This window comes from Medicago truncatula, chromosome 5, assembly GCF_003473485.1.
Source record: "Medicago truncatula cultivar Jemalong A17 chromosome 5, MtrunA17r5.0-ANR, whole genome shotgun sequence".
Lineage (NCBI taxonomy): Eukaryota > Viridiplantae > Streptophyta > Magnoliopsida > Fabales > Fabaceae > Medicago > Medicago truncatula.
Genome location: NC_053046.1, coordinates 2981111 through 2999922, shown reverse-complemented (window position 1 = coordinate 2999922; position 18812 = coordinate 2981111). Strand labels below are relative to the sequence as shown.

The 18812-nt window shown below is 31.5% G+C and overlaps 2 protein-coding genes across 2 annotated transcripts; one reads left to right on the top strand and one right to left on the bottom strand.

The window, feature by feature from the left end:
* Nucleotides 1-8087: 8087 nt before the first annotated feature.
* LOC11435726 (F-box protein PP2-A12) lies at nucleotides 8088-11504 on the bottom strand. Its single transcript, XM_003611096.3, has 3 exons — nucleotides 11015-11504; nucleotides 10290-10411; nucleotides 8088-8827 (listed from the first exon to the last, which is right to left on the bottom strand). Exons 1-3 carry the CDS (start codon nucleotides 11366-11368, stop codon nucleotides 8398-8400), a joined length of 906 nt encoding a protein of 301 aa, XP_003611144.2. The 5' UTR covers nucleotides 11369-11504; the 3' UTR covers nucleotides 8088-8397.
* Nucleotides 11505-18234: 6730 nt separating this feature from the next.
* LOC112421915 (uncharacterized) lies at nucleotides 18235-18812 on the top strand. Its single transcript, XM_024784040.2, has one exon. It carries the CDS (start codon nucleotides 18235-18237, stop codon nucleotides 18787-18789), a length of 555 nt encoding a protein of 184 aa, XP_024639808.1. The 3' UTR covers nucleotides 18790-18812.

The following is an 18812-nucleotide window of genomic DNA, read 5'->3' as shown; positions in this document are numbered from 1 at the left end:
TGCATATTGCTTAATATATTTCTTTTTGTCGTAAATGATGTGAACATATAAATATGTAAGTGATACTAAACTAATAACAAAGATTTGAAGTTCCGTAATAAAAAATTAAAATATAAAACTCTAAGATTCGAAGAGAATTTGCTAAAAAAAAAAAGATAAAACATAATTAAAAGGTTTTTTGACAAATAACTAAAAGGTTTTTGTATTACATAATTGGATATAGCATAATAGATAAACTCATATGATCTCAGTGTTTCAAATAAAATTACTAAAAAACTAAAAAAGTGATAATGAGTTTTAATATTTTGTTGGATCATGCAGTAAAAAATGTTAACTTAATTATCATTTGGAATGATTTCATTTTAGACTTTAAAATACATTTTTAAATAAAAATTTAATTCATATATTTCAAAATATTTAAGAATATCCACTACATTATAAAATATTAGAACAAAGGAATTTTTGTGGGGCTAGTTAGTTGGGCAAGAATCATCCAATAAAAAACATGCACCAACTATTACGTTGGAATGCTGCATTGAGGGATGAAAAATATATAACTAGTCAAATAATAAAAAAGGAGGACGGCTATTGCAACCATGTTTAAATAGTGTGTATTTTGGGAGAAGGGGATGTCTCAATGTCCCACATATTAATTTAATCACACAATAGTAGAAATGATGCGAAATGAAAATTCAGTACAAATGAATTACCCTATGGTTTATATACTAACTAAACTTATATACATGGAGTATTATCTAACAAGAAATCCAAACTAGCTATATTTCAACATAAATTAAGACTCCATTTAAATGAAGGGAAGAGACAATGTAATTTTGATGAAAGCTAGCGGTCAAATACTTGCAAGTCAAAACAAATAGGCTCTAAAATCTTTTTGTTGGTCCAAGAGCGTTTAGTCAAGAACTCTTAAGAAAATAAGTAAATAACAAAAGGGTAATATTAATATGTAGCATACATTATTTCATTTATTAAGTTACTGCAACTTTTTAGTCATAAATAAATGGAGAGTTCTAGATCGGACCAATTACCTTCGCGGATTTGGACTCTTTGACAAACGTACGAATAGACTATAGTATAGATATGCATAAATCCATTGAATTAGGATCAAATAAGCTAATATGGATCATCCAACCCGGATATAAGGCTAACTTGTCATAATTTGTTCACAAGTGTCCTATGAGGACAGTTGTTCAGGCAAGGGTTTGAGGACTAGAAACTCTAGTTCCCCATTATAAAGGCTAACTCATAGCTTCTATACATTCACACATTTTTCTACCCTAAACATCCGTTATATTTGGCACATTCTTAATTGATCGTCAAAGTATTTGCAGGTACATCTCCCCTGATGAATATTGAATACCGACGACTTAAAGTCTTCATTTCTTTCCACATATCGTAGATCTAAGGTCCTGGCATACCAGAGTTAACATTTTAAGGAAAAATACTATCGACTTATTAGTATAAATAGTTGTTGGAGTAGAGAAATCATGAGAGAATCTTTCAATTTGTCAAATACTAAAATAATTTGCTAAATAATTCATTATAATTTAGTTCTAAAATAAATTATACAATGAAATGACATACTTAGTTTTATAGTTTTATACTTGAACTCAAAATTAATTATAAAAATATCATATTCTAACAAATTATGTTTATCTTTGTTCATTTACATACTTCTATTCAAATGTTAATTAAAAATCTATCTTTCACTCAAATATATTTTTGGTACTAATATATAAAAATACAAGAAATATGTGTGAATACACATACATAAGGTTCATTTAGAATTGGAATAATTTTTCATAACTATATGTTTTATATTTCCTTTTTTATTCATTTTAAATTTGTATATGAAAATTATTTCTCATACTTTAAATTAGTATACTTTTCCGGCCCTGAAGTCTAGCTTAGAATGAGTCTACCTAAAATCCAAAGGCCTTCTTTATAGTTTAATTTAAGTCGGCCCTCTTAAATGTAGTTTAATTGAAGTCAAGTCAGCTAAACTAACTTCTTTCTTAGCCACAAAATCTTAAAGCTTTATGGTCTTTCGAATGTTAATCTCCTCGTGTGTGTTATATAATTAAATATTAATCCAAATTCTTTAGACATCTTTTCGTAACCTAATACTCCATGCAAACTGTCCAAATTCACACCACAAAATGTGCAATGCATGATATAATATAAGATTAATTATATATTGTGTACTGTATGTAAAAGTTAATTGGCATTAGAATCCAACTCAGCATATGCATGCATGTATCATGTTTTCATTAGATGCGTATGATAAACTAATCAGTTAACTAAATGGATAACCATTGGGTTGGAATTTGGACAATGTTTTTGGCTCATTTTAAATAAACTACACGTATAGCATAATTAAAATATAATTGTTGTGTCCATCATAACCACCGCCAATGAATAATTTGACTATATGGGCAGCGTGTAATTTGGAAACTGCATCATGCCTTGCATATGATTAAATTACTTATAAAATCAATTTACTTTAATCCTAGTGAAGTCAGATTTAGAACTTTTAAGAAATGTTTTAAGTTGAACTTTATGAATAAAAAAAATGAGTGCCATATACGGAGACACCAAAAGATATGGTCAAGTACAGGTTATTGGCAGAGATTAGTAGTTCAAAAAGTCGATGAATAATTCCCGTAAAAAAATATGGTTAAAAAGAAATACACAATTACAATTTCAAGTGGCATCTATCATTAGCAAAGATTCATTTTTATTGGTTGATGGTAAAGTTACACATCATTTTTATAAGGTAGCCTAAAAAATCTTATGATAAAAAAGAATAAACTATCAATTTAATCTTTAAAATATCACCCTCACTTTGATTTAGTCATAAACTAAATTTAAGTTACCTCTTACCATATATAAAGAGAAAGTTAAATCAACAAAAATTGATGTATTTAGTTGAAATATTGAACGAGATGCATCAACTTTTGTTGACTCAACTTTCTTCTGTATATAAGATCGAAAGGAGTATAGTTGAAGGACTTTTTATTATATTCATATATAGTTTAGAGACTAAATTAAAGAGTAACCGATAAAGTAATAATTTAATGACTAAAATGATTATCTATTCGTAAATTTAATTTAAAGTTGATATGGAGTAATCAAGATGATGATGTTTGTTATCAACCAACAACACAACCGGTTTGGGGAGGCTGCCACTAAAACATGAGTTTTAAACCCCTAAATTTTTTAGACCTCGCATTAGGACTCAAAATCTTTTTAGCTTTAAATATATTTATGCAAGTCAAATTTTGCAAACATGCTTACACTAATCTTAGGTGGTAGTTGAATGCAAAGCCGTAGTTGATATTGTAAGTTTGATCTCAATGTTAAATATTGTATTGGTAATTCGCACCTTAAATTATTTTTTCTTCATATTCCATCAATTTAATATGATGTTAGTTGCTGGAAATATACTAAGATAAGTAGTTTGTAATCATAGTTTACAAAAGTAAAAAGCAATTTAAATTTGTCTCATAATCTAATATTATTGATATTTTAAGATCTAACAATTGGTAAATAATGTCTATATTAAATATATTTTCAACATATTTAAGTGATTTGATTTTTTTTTTTTAAATTGTTGTACTAATTGTGTTGACTCTAGTGAAATGGACAAGATTCTCACAACCTGACGAACCAATATTTAAATTCTGATTAACGAGATGCCTATATTTAATGTCTGACACACGTTAAATAGAATTATCCTCCATCTACGTAAAACGTTTCTTGCTTTTGTGTTATTCTTCCTCAACACACTTAAAATGTCTATTTAAATTTCACATTAAACCTACAAATACATTGGAGGAAGGTGACCAACAACCTTCAAGATACGAGTTGAAAGTAAACTTGGAAAGACTCTAACAACCCTCTCAAACCCTCAAAGTTAATAAGAGAACAAGATTAAGTGGTATAAAAAGGATTAGATAATGTGTATCATGCATAAATATGTCCTGAGCTTTGTCTACTACACCTACACTAGTGGCCAAAAGATCTCTATATTTGTTGCTAAATCTGGATTTGTTACCCCACAAACAAACTATCCAAATCTTTGACCTTTTCCAACAACACCTCAGCGAGAAGCTTCGTTCACCTCGACACTTCTTCCATCGCCACCAAAAAAACGTCATGGCAAAGACATCATCAAGAAATTTAAAAGTGTGTTTAACTCAAAAATTTAGACAAATTATCATTATATACAATTTAAATGTTTCGATTAAATTCAGCTACTCTATTCACTTACTCTTACTAATAAATCCTTATTAATCATTAATGCTGATACTCATAGATGGCGAATGAAAACATATATTTTTTAATTTTTTTTTGTTGAGGAAAATATAAAAAAAATAAAAAATTCAGTTATATTTAGAAGTTTGTTTATAATAATATTTAGAAATAAAAAATGACCAAATTCTAAAAACTAATAACTATACATGAAACTTATTTGTATGTCACTACAAAAAAACTTATTTGTATGTAACTTGTTTTACATCGCGAGTAAGAGATATTTGGATTTTCGCTCTAAGTTTTCTTCCTCTTTCACTCATCGAGGAGGGGTGATTTTAGGTCAATTTTTGACCTAGAATCACCCCTCTGCATCTTTTTTCCTCTTTCTTTCAATCTAAATAAGTGATTTTCACATACATCAAGTTTTTCTTTCGTGTTTTTTCGTGATTTCGTCGTCTTAGTGCGACGTTGTGTTGTTCGTCGTCTTGTGCGGCGTTGTTTCATTCCGCATCCTTTTTTGTGCGGTGTTCGTTTGGTTCGTATTAAAAGATCAACTTCAGACAATCACAAATTCAATCAATGATTTGGGCGTCAACGTTGCAGATCCAGAAGCACGGGTATTCTGGTGATTTAGATTTCATCATATTATTTGTAGGCATTGTGCCGTTGTATGCTATTAACTTGGATGTTGTGAGTTTGTTCGCAGATTCACCCTATACATTTTTAGCGATATTGATCATGTTATTGTTTCTGATGTATTCTATCAATTTGAATAAATGAATATCTTTTATTTTTGTCAAAAAAAAAAATTATTTGGACTTTCAGATTTTTTTTTTAAATCAGGATAGAAATAGAAATGAAAAAAAAAAGTGAGAAGAAAAATTGTTGAAAGAAAGAAAGTGACATAAACATCAATAACGCAGGATTTAAATGTGAATGATTGTTTCAAAGCAGTAACAAGAGGACATTCAGACTATGTGAATGATTGTTTCAATGTAGCTGACAGACAAAAAATCAAAGGATTTGAACTGACGAAGATATTCAAAGAAGGGTGAAAAAACAATCTGAAGTTTAAAAAAAAATATAACTAAGATATGTCGGTAAAGAAATAATTAATATATTTTTTATGAATATAATTTAAATGATATGAACAATACGTTGAAATATACAAAAATATGAGTTTGAAGTTTAAATTTATTATTTATTCACCTTAAAGGTGAAAGTCTATTAGCAAACTACTGGGAAGAAGAAAAAAAAAAATTGAATAAATTTTTATATGTTTTGCGGAGGAAAATTGCTTTTCTCCTTTCCAAAACTACCCATTCCTTTATTCAGCGTGAATTAATTCACGTTTGCAATGTTAAAATCGGTTCAACCATTTTTTAAATCGGATCAATCGATTTTAAAAGTGTCAGCGTGAGTTGACTCACACTGAAAAATGTCGAATGTGAGTTAACTTCCGACAATTTTGAAAGGGAGTAGAACAATTCTCTAATATATTTTTTGAAAAAACAACATAAGTTGACAAAAAGAGATCACAACTCAATTGGGCCCAAATCTATCACGTACAAAGGAATTCAGAAATGAGGGTAGTTGTTCTATCCACACCTCATTAGGATTTGAGATAACAAATCTAGGAAGTTCATGAGCAATGTTATGACCATTGCGCAGATGCGAGAAACAAAGATTAGGGAAGCAAAGCCCTAACAAGTTAAAAACGTGATTAAAAAAGATGACTGAATGCCAAAATAACCTTAAGGAAAACGGAAGAACACTCCAAATAAACAAGGAACTTAACACAAGTTATAGTTATTAAAGATAGAGAGAAGACTTTTAAAGATAAATACTTGGAATTATGTCATTTGAATTGAATACAAAACATGCATTGTAAAGAAAGTAAATTTGGAAGGAGAGCATCCACAATTGAGCTATCTCATTTTGGTTTGTAAGTGGGTTACACATGATACATAGTAGCAATTTATTTTAGAGAAATGTTAACCAGTGCCCCCTAGGTACTTTTTAAGGGTCATAATTAGTAAATATTTAAGAAAATATGTGTAATCAACACATTGGAAATTGAAATATTGACTTTACTTATTTTAGAATGCTTAAAAAGTGTTTCAGGGACACTCGTTAACAAGACCCTTTATTTTTTAGTGTTATGTTTGAATTGTTAAATTCTGAAGTAATGGCACCTAGTGGCTAGTTAGCTCTATTTTTATCTCAGAATGTGGTATTAAATTTTGATTGAATTGATGTCTAGACACATTGCATTCAATATTATGCATTCTAACATTAATATTTAGGCATGGTATAAAATATATGTTGTTTGTATGGTTAATGCATTTTTTTTTCTCCTTCGGCGAAAAAAAAGTGTGCAGACTCTTTAGAACTTTTTTTTTTGTTTTTTTGGTGGAAGGAGAAAAAGAAAAAGAACCTAGACTACAACCTTAAGAACTACACTTTAGAAGCATCGTGGTTGGCACCAAGTGTGAGGATTTTCTAGCTAAAGATGGTGCCAACCACAATCCTCCTTAATCCTCTCGAAGGGTGTGAGTCAACTTGCACATTCCAAGGGAGATTAAGGAGATCCTTGACATTTTTTACGATAGTGGCATAAAAATGCCAAGCATTGAGAGGAACTTGAATTAAGTTTATAGCATGGAGGGAATCAAAATAACATATCACATTTCGATGCCCTATCTCCCAAGTCAACTTCAAACCGTGCATGATCCCAAGTAGTTCAACATGCAAGTTATTCGAAATACCAAAAAAAACTTGAGAATCCACAAAGCCAAGTCTCATCCTAAGTACGAAGAACACCCCCAAGACCAGAACAGTCAGGGTTGCCGAAACTGCTCCCATCAACATTAAGAATTGTAGCTTGCATACGGGAGGAGTGCCAAGAAGTCCAGCGGTGTTGCAGGCGAGAGTCAAGACCTCCACCCAAAGATGTTGAAAGAGAACTAAGATGGCTCCCAACATTGTGTCGCAATTGATGATAGCTAACCTGTTCATTACCAAGACACATTGCATTACGTGCTTTCCAAATACACCAGATGCCTGCCACAAAAATAAAAGGAACCGAGAGGCAGAGACCTTTTTTGAGCCACGAGTGAGTGTTTAGCTCCTGGAAGAACGCAATGTGGATTAGGATTTGAGTTAATTATGTTCAGCTTGAGATGAATTATTCTTCATACCAAAAATGCTAGGAACACTCTTTAACATTTACTCTCCTATTGGATAAAACCCATGTGGGTCTTACAATTTTATATTAGATCAATTTCCAATGTATAGTATCCACATGAATTTTACCCAATAAGAGAGTGGAGGTATTCTTCCATGGTCATAAGACCAAATCAATAGTGTTTGGACACACATAAAAAGATGGTCCTTAAAATATTCAATCATTTTTTTTATCAATTTCTTCTTTAATATTAAAAAAAAAATTATTTATGTGTGTGACCAAACACTTTATTTAGTCATGTGACCATATTAGAATTTCTCAAGGGAGTGGTGTTAGAGAGAATAAGAAAGAGAGTGTCAATAACACTCCTCTCTTCATTACACACTAGTCTACACAATGAGTGTATTCTTCATAACACACCACAAAATGAGTGTATCTCAACAGTGCTCTTCTTTTACAAGCTTTGACACCCAAAAAACTATGAAAACTAACTTCTTTTACAAAATATAAGTTAGATTGTCAAGGTAAAAAAGCTTAAGCCAATTCATTCTACTGTGCTCGAACATCAGACACAAATGTATATGGCACGATTCAACTCATGTACACATCATCTAGAGCACAAAAATCAAAATATAAACTTCAGATATATTCTTGGGTTTAATGTCATCAAAATCATCCCATACATTCAAATCTTCCGCAAGCATAGAACTTTCTCAATAGTCAGTCAATATACCATACAAAAACTTGATAGAACAATCCATTTAATTAACAGAAGAAATTAATCAAATTGCACATCTTGATTCCCTCCTAGCTCTAACAAATCTCTAATCCTAAAGAATCATATAAAAACTCGATTCTCTAATCCTCATGACACCGCCCTATGTTCTATACATACTAGACAGACATGATGTACATTTTCTTTCTACCTGAAATGGTTAGGAGCAGTTTAAAAATGACTTGCTCTTTTTGAATTCGCTTGGGTAAATAAAAGCAGAATCCAAACACAGACCACCTTTAGTGTGCGTGCAATCAATTTGAGTCATAGAGAATTTGACTTTGGTTGATGAATTCCCATCCTCAACTGTGAAATCACCTGCATGGTAAAAAGTCCAATTGCCAGTTCCTTTCAGAAAACACTGGGAGGCAACGTATTGCCCATCTGAAGTCCAAAGTTGGAATCGCACAGGCTTTTTGTCCCACCCATGAACATGTTCAGTGTTGCAGACACGACGTCCAAACCTCTTGTAGGCTTGCCCTAGATGTATTCTGAAGAATAAGCTGTATGTCCCGGCTGGAAATGGGAAATCAACTTCCCCGTCCACTTCAAACCACCAGGTATGCTGAAGGTATGCAACAGTATTGAATCTGTAGAGATAACACAATTCAATTCCAAAGCACCACTAAAATAGATTTATAATAATGGCAATCAAACTACTTGATAATGAGCTTCACAGCTCACATCATCAACTACGAAAATTAAGGAAAAGCAAGCATATTTACCAATGTGGTTTAACTCAATCTTAAACAATATTCACTAATTTTCCTTCACAATAGTATCGACAAAGATTTATCTATGTAACTTAGCAATATGTGCTCCGTGCCTCAGTAGCAGAGAAGCATTATATATAAACATGTGGAAAATAATTTTGCTTCAACCTAAGTTATTCCGTTTTCAAACGATGTCTATCACTTTACTAGTTTTCACCATCATCAAGTGCTCAAGAATAGGACAATGGAGAATAGATTTTAGGCTTAATAGCAGTTTTTGCCCCCTAACTTTCACGAAGTTGCGATTTTGGCCCCCCAAGGAAAAAAAACTACAGAACCGCCCCCTAAGTTTTGCACCTGTAGCAGTTTTGGCCCCCTAAGGCCAATTTTTGGTAAAAAAAATTACATGTGGCACCTCACTTAGGGTGCCACGTCAGCGTAGACCGAGTCAAAATTGGCATTGGGGGCCAAAACTGCCACAGATGCAAAACTTAGGGGGCGGTTTTGTTTTTTTTTTTCTTAGGGGGCTAAAACTGCTATTAAGCCTATTTTATGTAGATACTTAACCATAAAAAAGATGCAGAAAATCAATACACCCAAAAATTAGCAGATACATCATTAATATAATGAATCTAAAATACAAAGTTTTGCTTATAATAGTGACCAAAGGGCGTACGACTATTTGGCCCTATCAAATAGACTACAATGTGATATTTATTGTTTTTATCGAGGTTTTTTTTTTTTTTTTGCAATTTAGGAGAGTATTTTTCCATCGACTAGTCAAGGGATCAATTACCCTGGGTATGAATTGAACCTATAACCACATGTTTAAGGGACACATGCCCCATACTTGGACTAACACGTGTTGATATTGGGCATTTGATTTACTATCTAATTATATTCCTTAATGAAAATTATGTATTACCAACACCAAATCTAGAAACTTGTGGGGATTTGTAGTTTAAGACCAAAAAAAAAAAAAAAAGATTAATAGACCTTGCTTGTATGTATTCCACTCTAAATAATCTAAAATAATTCATCAGTAATGAAAGCAGATAAAAATTAGCAGATACTATATGTTTGTCATATTCATGCCCAAAAATATCATATTATAACACCATCCCTCAATTCCTTCCCCTTCCCTTACTTCTCTCCATTACCTTCCCCTCATCATCAATCTATTCAATGACAACATAAAGAATGAAAGGAAAAAAAAATGCTTATACCATAAAAATTTAAGACAATCCATCTAGAAAATACAATTATATGTTAGAAGCAAAATTGATGACAATGCAGGAAACTTGCTACATTCTACAAACATAAATGTGAAGAAACTCACCTAGATTCTTCAGTGATGATATAATTCCAATATCTCCTATCATCAACCCCAAGTACTGATAGTCCCTTGTTAGCTGATATAGCCAAACAAAGCTTACCCGTGGCTCTATCAATCCAAACTTTCTGCACACAAAAAAAAAACATATATCCAAAACCATCAGCCAATAAGCCTGTTTGGACAAACAGCTTATCTGCAGCTTATAACACAAGCGCTTCTGCATAAGCTTACATAAGCCATTTTATAGAAAAAGATAAAATAAAATACAGTAACATTGTTTTTATATATGCTATAAGCTATGTTGGAAAACTTATGAGTTATGAAAATTGTCATAAGCTGTTTTCATAAGTTCTCCTAAGCAGGTTCACAAAAACTTATGTCACTAGATAAGCTTAAATAAGCCAATCCAAAACAGCCCTAAGTGTATGTTTGCTTCCACTTTTAGAGGAGCCAAAATTGATTCTAAAAGTATAGAATTAATTGATTTTGACATATTTGGTTGCTCTCAAGCATAATTAATTTTACGTCTAGAATTGATATAGCCAAAATCAATTCTACATAACCAATCATTCAAAATCCATTTTTGTCACGCAGAACCAAACATACACTAAACCATTTAAGCATCTTCAACTTCTAATTAAAAAAAACCGTAATTTTTTCCATTTCCTAAAATTTTAGGGTTTTTGTAAATAAACAAGATTAATAAACATAATCAGTAAAGTAATCACCTTGGTGCCATCATCAATGGTATTAAGTCGACAAAGAGAAGCATAAATGTCTCTTTTACCCAAATTGATAGGAAAATGATGAAAGATTTTGGCGAGGAGAAGATGGTAATTTGGCGGCAATTTAGATTCCCAAACGAAATCAGCAGAAGAAGCAGCACGAAAAGCACGATTCAACGTCGCAAGTTGACAGATCTGAGGAGGATCCATGTAACCGATGATTGAAGCGACGCAACTTTCCGGTAATTCACCTAAAGTTGAACCGGTTAGGTTGGATCGAAATGAAGAAAACCGAATACCCATAGTAGAAGATTGAGATTGAAATTGAATGGTAATAATGGAAAAAGAGGGTTTCATAAGAAAAAGAGAGAAATGGAATATGAAATTGTACAGCAACGCGTACACTGGTTGTCCTTGGTGGACAACGTTTGGTATGATGGTTTTTGTTTGTTAGTTTTCTGTTTCCGACAAATGCCAACTCAGCGGTACTATCCAATCTGATTAGGACGGAAAGTAGATTCAGATGTACACCAATCTCGAAGAGACAACAAACACTGCTCTTTTCTTCTTTTTTTAGATATTTTAATATTTACATTTCATATCAAATTTTGTTAATAATCAAATAAAGCTTCATATAGAAATGACTTGTGTTATTTGAACATTTATATATGTGACAACTTTTGTGACAATCAAAATTTCACGAAGGAAATGAGGTATTGACACAAAAATCAAAGCAATAGAGAGAGAAAGTAAAAACGATAATGTGAGTATGAGAAAGAAAGTTGTAACAAAAATTAGAAAAAAAAAGGTTGTTCATATATCATTTCTCTATAGAAATATCATATGGAGTCACCCTAAAAGCAATAAATTAGGGTTGTCAAAGTCATGAATCGTTTATCATGGATTCAAAATCAGCTTTCACTAATATGTTCACATGTGTCTCTCCAATACAACTGTATGGATTAGGGTTTAAAAGAGTCCAAAACTTTAATTCACTACTACGAAAACTAACTCATAGTTTACATCAAGATAGTAGATACACCCTTTTCTACCCATAAAACCTCACATATATGGAACATTCTTACTTGATTGTCAAAGTATTTGCAGGTACATCACTCTCTCCAAAAAACGAAGGAGTTGTTGTTCAAGTCTAACGACTTCTAACGCTTCCATTGACACCTCTAAATAGCGGATCTTTAAATCCTATTAGGTTATTTGGCGGCGTCTATAAAAAGCGTTCTATACATTTCACCACCTTCATTTTACGAGATCGAATGATCACCACATTCATTTTTTTCTTGAGTTGGTGAATGTACAATTTTTGAAAACCATAATACAAAACCTCATTTCTTCTCTATTAATTTTTCTTCTTTCATCTACATCTTTCTAATATATTGTATTTGTTAATTTTATACGAGCAATTGAATACTTTTTTATTATATATCACATATTCTTATCTTTTTTATTATTCTTTGCACGATCTACATTATCGAATAACAACATATAAATTAATTTCGTATGCAAATTTATTTTAAACTTATACAAAAACAAATAGCAAGGTTCGTAGTTATACTTACATGAAAGGGTACTTTGTGCGGATTGAACTTTGCTTCTCTCAATAAATTTGATGGGCATTACATATAAATGATATTTGTATAATCATTTACACTACGTTTTTATTTTCTCTTTTTGTTTTTCTTCTCTCTATTATTTTTTACTAATAAAAAGATAGAACAAAATGTTTATAACAAAAGTTGTCACAAAAAAATTGTACAAATATTATTAGTAATTAACAATGATAGTTTGGCAGCAAAATTGGGCACAATATATAATTGAGATAATCTTACATGGACACAACCATAAGTAAAATAAAGGTTTTCTAACAAGTGTCATAAGGACACTTTTTAAAGATTCTAAATTAAGAAACTATTCATTGAAAAAACCATATTCTTATTTGACAAAAAAAAAAAACATATTCTTCTATTTATGATGCATTTAATGTACAAGTTTATATCAAAACTTTTTTTTATTTTTTTTGTCTTAGATGAAGTGGTAATCCACCGAAAATAAACTCACACACAACTGTGAGGTCTCAGGTTCGAACCCGGGTCACAACGTCTGACCTTACAATTTCGACATTTATCAGTTGAGCTAGGACTTCTAGACAGTTTATATCAAAACTTACTACTCCCTCCGTCCCTCAATACTTGACCTATTTGAAAAAAATATTTGTCCCACAATACTTGACATTCTCAAATTTCTAAGCAGAATTTGACAAATTTACCCCGTATAAATACTTTTTGTGGTCTCAATGTAAAGTTTGTAGTGGAACAAAGAAAGTAATCATTACTTAAAAGTGAAGGTTTCAAAATAATTAACAAGGGCAATTCAGTGAAAATATCATTATCTTTCTTTCATCTTTACATTTTTCTTAATCTGTGTGAAATGGTCAAGTAGGTCAAATATTGAGGGACAGAGGGAGTATCTAAATTGCTTAAATAGTGCCCTTAAACCATCCACAATGGGAGAACCTTCCTTTTGAAGACCCGATACTTAATAAGCACTTCCACACTGGAGTACAAAAATGGTACCTATTGGAGAAATGTGCTAAAAGAAGCACTCTCTTTTTGTGTGAGACCCCATAATTTTTTAATATTACAATATTGAAATGTAACGATGTAGAATTATTAATAGATGATTAACGAGTCACGTTTAAAAAATTTGTGAGAGATTTTAGGTTGCAGAGATTGAATGCATATTATGTACTACTATTAAAAAATTATAAATGAGTGATGTGTATATGTGAGATTCATTGAAGCACCAAAAAAATGGATGTCTCCATTGTGAATGCTCTTATCGCACTTATTAATATTTCCCATAAAATAATGTGAAATGATAGAGTGCATTTATGATATTGGTTAGAATATGAAAATAGAAATATTATTATATTAGAAAATAATGAAAAATGATAGATTTAATTTTTTAAAAGTTAAAAAATTGTTGAATTAAATGCAAACTTACTACTTTTTTGTTTCTTTAAGAAGTTTGCAATTGTTTACATAACCCTAAAATAATTTAAATACATACTCTCTCCGGTCACATTTATAAACAAACAATGACTTTTTAGGTACATTGAATAATTCTTTAAAAAAAAAAAGGTACCTTGAATAACTAATGTATTCGGTCACATTTATGAGTTAGATATATTAATTATTTGAACGTACCAAAAAAATTGTTTTTGTTATAAATGTGACCGAAGGGTGTAAACAACAATGAAAAAAAATTAAAATATAAATAAATTAATCACATCATTTAATATCAATAAGCTATTTTTCTCTTTAAAACCAAATTATTTGTACGAATTTGTCCAAATATTTTTATTCAGCCTTGTGTCCAAACACATATTTCTGTATAAGTTATATCAAATTTTGGTGTTGATTTGATTGAAAGAAAAAGATAAAAGTAATAAAACCTCATAATTTGCATCCTGATAAAAAAATCAAGGCATAATTACACTTTTAATCCTTAACTTAATTTCAGATAATAGTTTGGTCCTTTTTGTCCATTTTTATATAAATTTTTAAGCTTCAAATCTAATATTCTTATGCAAACATAGACGATGATCATAGATTTGAAGATCGAAAGACCATAAGAAAATAAAATCATGAATTTTAAGCTTAAAAATTAATATAAAAATGGACAAAAAGGACCAAATTGAAATGAAAAAAAGATAAAGGACTAAACTCTTACCTAAAATTAAATTAAAGGATTAAAAGTGTAATTTTGCCAAAAATCAATTACACCGGAATGCATAATTTGCATGTTATATTACTTTTTATAAGGGGTATTTCATATTACCTCTAAATAAATAAATAAATTAGCAGCACTATTTTAGGTCTCAAAATAAATAAATAAACACTCGGTTTTGGCACTGAAAATAAGAACCGACGTGGAATTGAGTCATCTTCTAGATAATGCACGTGTCAGCTTCTAGGTTTTCCAGCAATCCCCACACTGGTTTGGGTCTAATCAATTATTGGCAAAATTATATCATACGAGTAGATATTTTATTTAGCTGTAACATATTGGTTTTTTTTTTTTTTTTAAAGAAGCAAAAATGATATATATATTCATACCGAAAGAGACGCCTCTCTAGCACAAGACATATTAAAGAGGGCACTCAAAAACAAAGATAAAGATTCAGTCGAAACAAATACAAAGACAAACAGTCAGCCGATACCCAAACAAGATAAAGGGTCCGACCACCACTACTGACAACCAAAAACAAAAGTAGCGTTATTAGCCTTCAACCACTAGTATTAATGAAATTTAAGCTTTTCACCGAGCTCTACATTAGTGTGAGAACTATCAAAAAGCCTACTATTACGCTCATTTCATACTAGCCAAACAGAAAGTAACCTAAGTAATTGAAGAAAAGATCGACACGCCGTTGAGGCACATAAACAATTAGCGAACTGAACAAAATGATCACGAATCCTGTAATGATCGATTGATATATGCATAAGTCGATCATTTCTTTCATTTTTTTAATTAAACAAAGAATAAACCACAGGAACATCTTCATCTTCATATTCTTCATCCTCATCTTTTTCCTTAAATTAAATCAATGTACACCCAAGTACACCTCAAATTAGCTTAAGTATCTTCACTTTCATTATCTAAACTGGTAATTCTAAATTCCCAAATCTCAAAAAACCTTAAATTTACTAAGCATAGAAAATACTATCTCTAAATTCAATTGAAAGAGAGAGGTTGTTTCATAATGGGTTAGCTTAAAATTTGAGCTTTACTTCTTTGAAGGGTATTAACAGCATGAAAATTCTGGATTTTGTGTTTGGGAAATTACAATTTAGGGATTTCTCAATGTTTGATAAATTTAAGGTTTTTTGAGATTTGAGGATTAAGAAATTTTATTTTTTTGAAGCAAGGATTATGAATTATGAGTTTAGAAGATGAGAGTGAAGATGCTTAAGCCAATTGAAAGTGTATTTGAGTAGACATTGGTTTGATTTAAGGGAGAAGACGGGGATAAAGAACTGAAGACAAAGATGTTCATATCGTTCATAAAACTTTTTATTTTTAATTAAAAAATCTTTTAGAAAACGAGGTTATTAATAAAAAAATAATTTCAAATTTTTTTAATGAAAAAATAAAAGAAAGGATTAACTTGTGCACATTTTAATAAATAAAAGACTTAAGTGGAACAAAAAAAAGAAGATAAAAGACCAATGTGTTATAAACTTACAACTAAATAAAGTAAAGGACGTCTAATACTCCATCCGGTCCTATTTACAAGAAACAATTTACTTTTTAGATACATTAAATAATATATGTATTTGATTTAAATTCTTGACTAGATATATACATTCTTCAATGTATCTAAAAAGTCAATTTTCTCTTGTAAATAGGACCGGAGGGAGCATATTTGCATTAACTTCTTCTCTACACATATGTAAGCCTTTTTTTTAATGACCATGTATCAACCAATTTGAAGAGTACACATGTTACTAGTTGATAAGTGCTAGAAAGTTGTAATTTAAGTGATATATTTTAGGCACTTTTGTTACTTGTTTTGCAAGTTATTAAGGGAAAAGCCGAGAAATAAGTGATTATTGCCCTTTTACGCTTTATCTATCTTACTTCACCCATTTGTGCAGGATTCGAACTCAAGACATCAAGCAAAGAGAAGAAAATCGAGAAAAGTACAAAAAGGCAGAAAAAGGAGATCACTCGCCTCCAACTCGCCATGGCAAGCAGAAAAGGCGAGCAATTCCAGAATGCAACAAAGATCACACGCCACCAACTCGCAATGGCGAGTAGAAGGCGAGCTTACTCGCCGTGGCGAATGGAAGGACTCGCGAGGCGAGTAAGGGCGGTTTAGCCTCTAAATGCTGACGTGGCACAAACCCAATGGGGAAGAAACTTCAACTCGCCTTGGCGAATGAAGCAGCTCGCGAGGCGAGTGAAGGCAGACTCAGAATTCTATAAATAGCCCACTCAACCATTTCAGAAAAAGATAGTTTTTTATATAGTTTTTTACTTAGTTTTTCTCTGAGTTTTTCACTTGGAATATTTCTAGAGAGAGAGATAGGGCTTGTTCTTCATAGGGTGAGAGTGATAGAGAGTGGATTCTTCGTTCTTTGTTGAGAAATCACAAGTTGTAAATGAATCTTTCTCCTTCAATTCATTCTTGCAAGGCTTCCATGACAATGAGTAGCTAAATCTCCTTTGTTGGGATTAGAGGTACTTGATCTTAGCTTAACATGTAATCTTTTGATCTATAAATATATGGTTCTAGCATTTGATTTGATATTGATGTTATTCTTGCACTTTAATCTTTATCTTTGATTTAATTGTGATTGAGAAATACTTTTGAATCTAGGTTTAGAATAATCATCTATCAAAACATAGGTTCTAGACATGGAATCGATGTTTTGATAATCACTTTGTGTATCCAAACCTAAAGCTTTCTTAGCATTCAATAGATCGAGAAATCATCGATTGGACGATAAGATCGACTCTTGAATCATTCAATAGTTTGAGACATCGACGATTGAATGATACAATTGATTTCACAATATTGTTTGGACACGAATAGTGTTGTCGAGGGATACGTGATAATATCAAAGAAAAGCTAGAATCCATGTATGATCATTAGGTTACGTGCGACGCTTGATCAAGGAACTCTAATCCTAACAAGTTTCACGCCCTATTAATCTCAATTTTATCGTTTGCAAATGAGTTACTAAAACAAACAACCAATTATCTTTTCAACTTGGAATGGTATTTGGTGTCGAACGGTCCGCGATATCGCACTAGTCCCTGAGGAGACGATATAAATACTTACAATTGTTTGATGAAAAAATACTACATCAAAATGGCGCCGCTGCCGGGGACTGGCGTTTAGATATCGTAGACATCGCGACTATTTTATCATTTTAAGCATCAGTAAATACTCTGTAAATATATTTTCTTTTGTATAGTTATTGGTACTAACCCCTCTTTGCATACAAAGAAAAATTTCTTGTTAGTTATATCCGTTTCAGATTCTCTACATAAATGCAATCATGGCTGATCATGGTTATAACAACTTCTACACTGCATTGGAGTATGAATCATATCAACAGTATCAACAACATCCCTATGAAGATGAACGAATATCAAAGATGGAAAATACTTTGAATATCTTCATGCAGCAATCCATGATAAACATGCAGGATACCAATCAGAGATTGAAGAATCTATCCTTGCAGATGGAAATAATGCAAGAACAAATCATGGATATTCAAGCCAACATTCAATCCACTCACAGAAAACAAGAAAATAATTCAAATACATTTGTGGAAGTCGGAAAGATTGTTGAAGAAGGTGTTGATGATACCGAGGAAGACATAATACTAGAAGAATGTAGCACAATGAAAATGGTGGAAGAATTAGAGCCACTACATCCAGAAGAATTTCCTCAAGAACGGCCATATACTGAAGAGGTCGAAACTGTTGAAAATGAAGAAGTGATGGAGGTGACAGAGAAAGAGGATCGGATACTAATCAAGGAAGAATCAATGGAAGGAAAGGGGAAGAAAGTGAACAAGTTGGAGATTGATCGGATCATAGATGAGATTTGTGCCTTGTTCAATAAACCAAAGTTAGGGAGGATATGGACTCCACATCAATTATACTTCAAATTCATGGAATTCCTCCCAACACGCAGGATTACAAAAGATGATGTGTTGTCCGTTTCATTTTGGCCACCCTAACGAAAAAGGCGTCGAGCTAACGA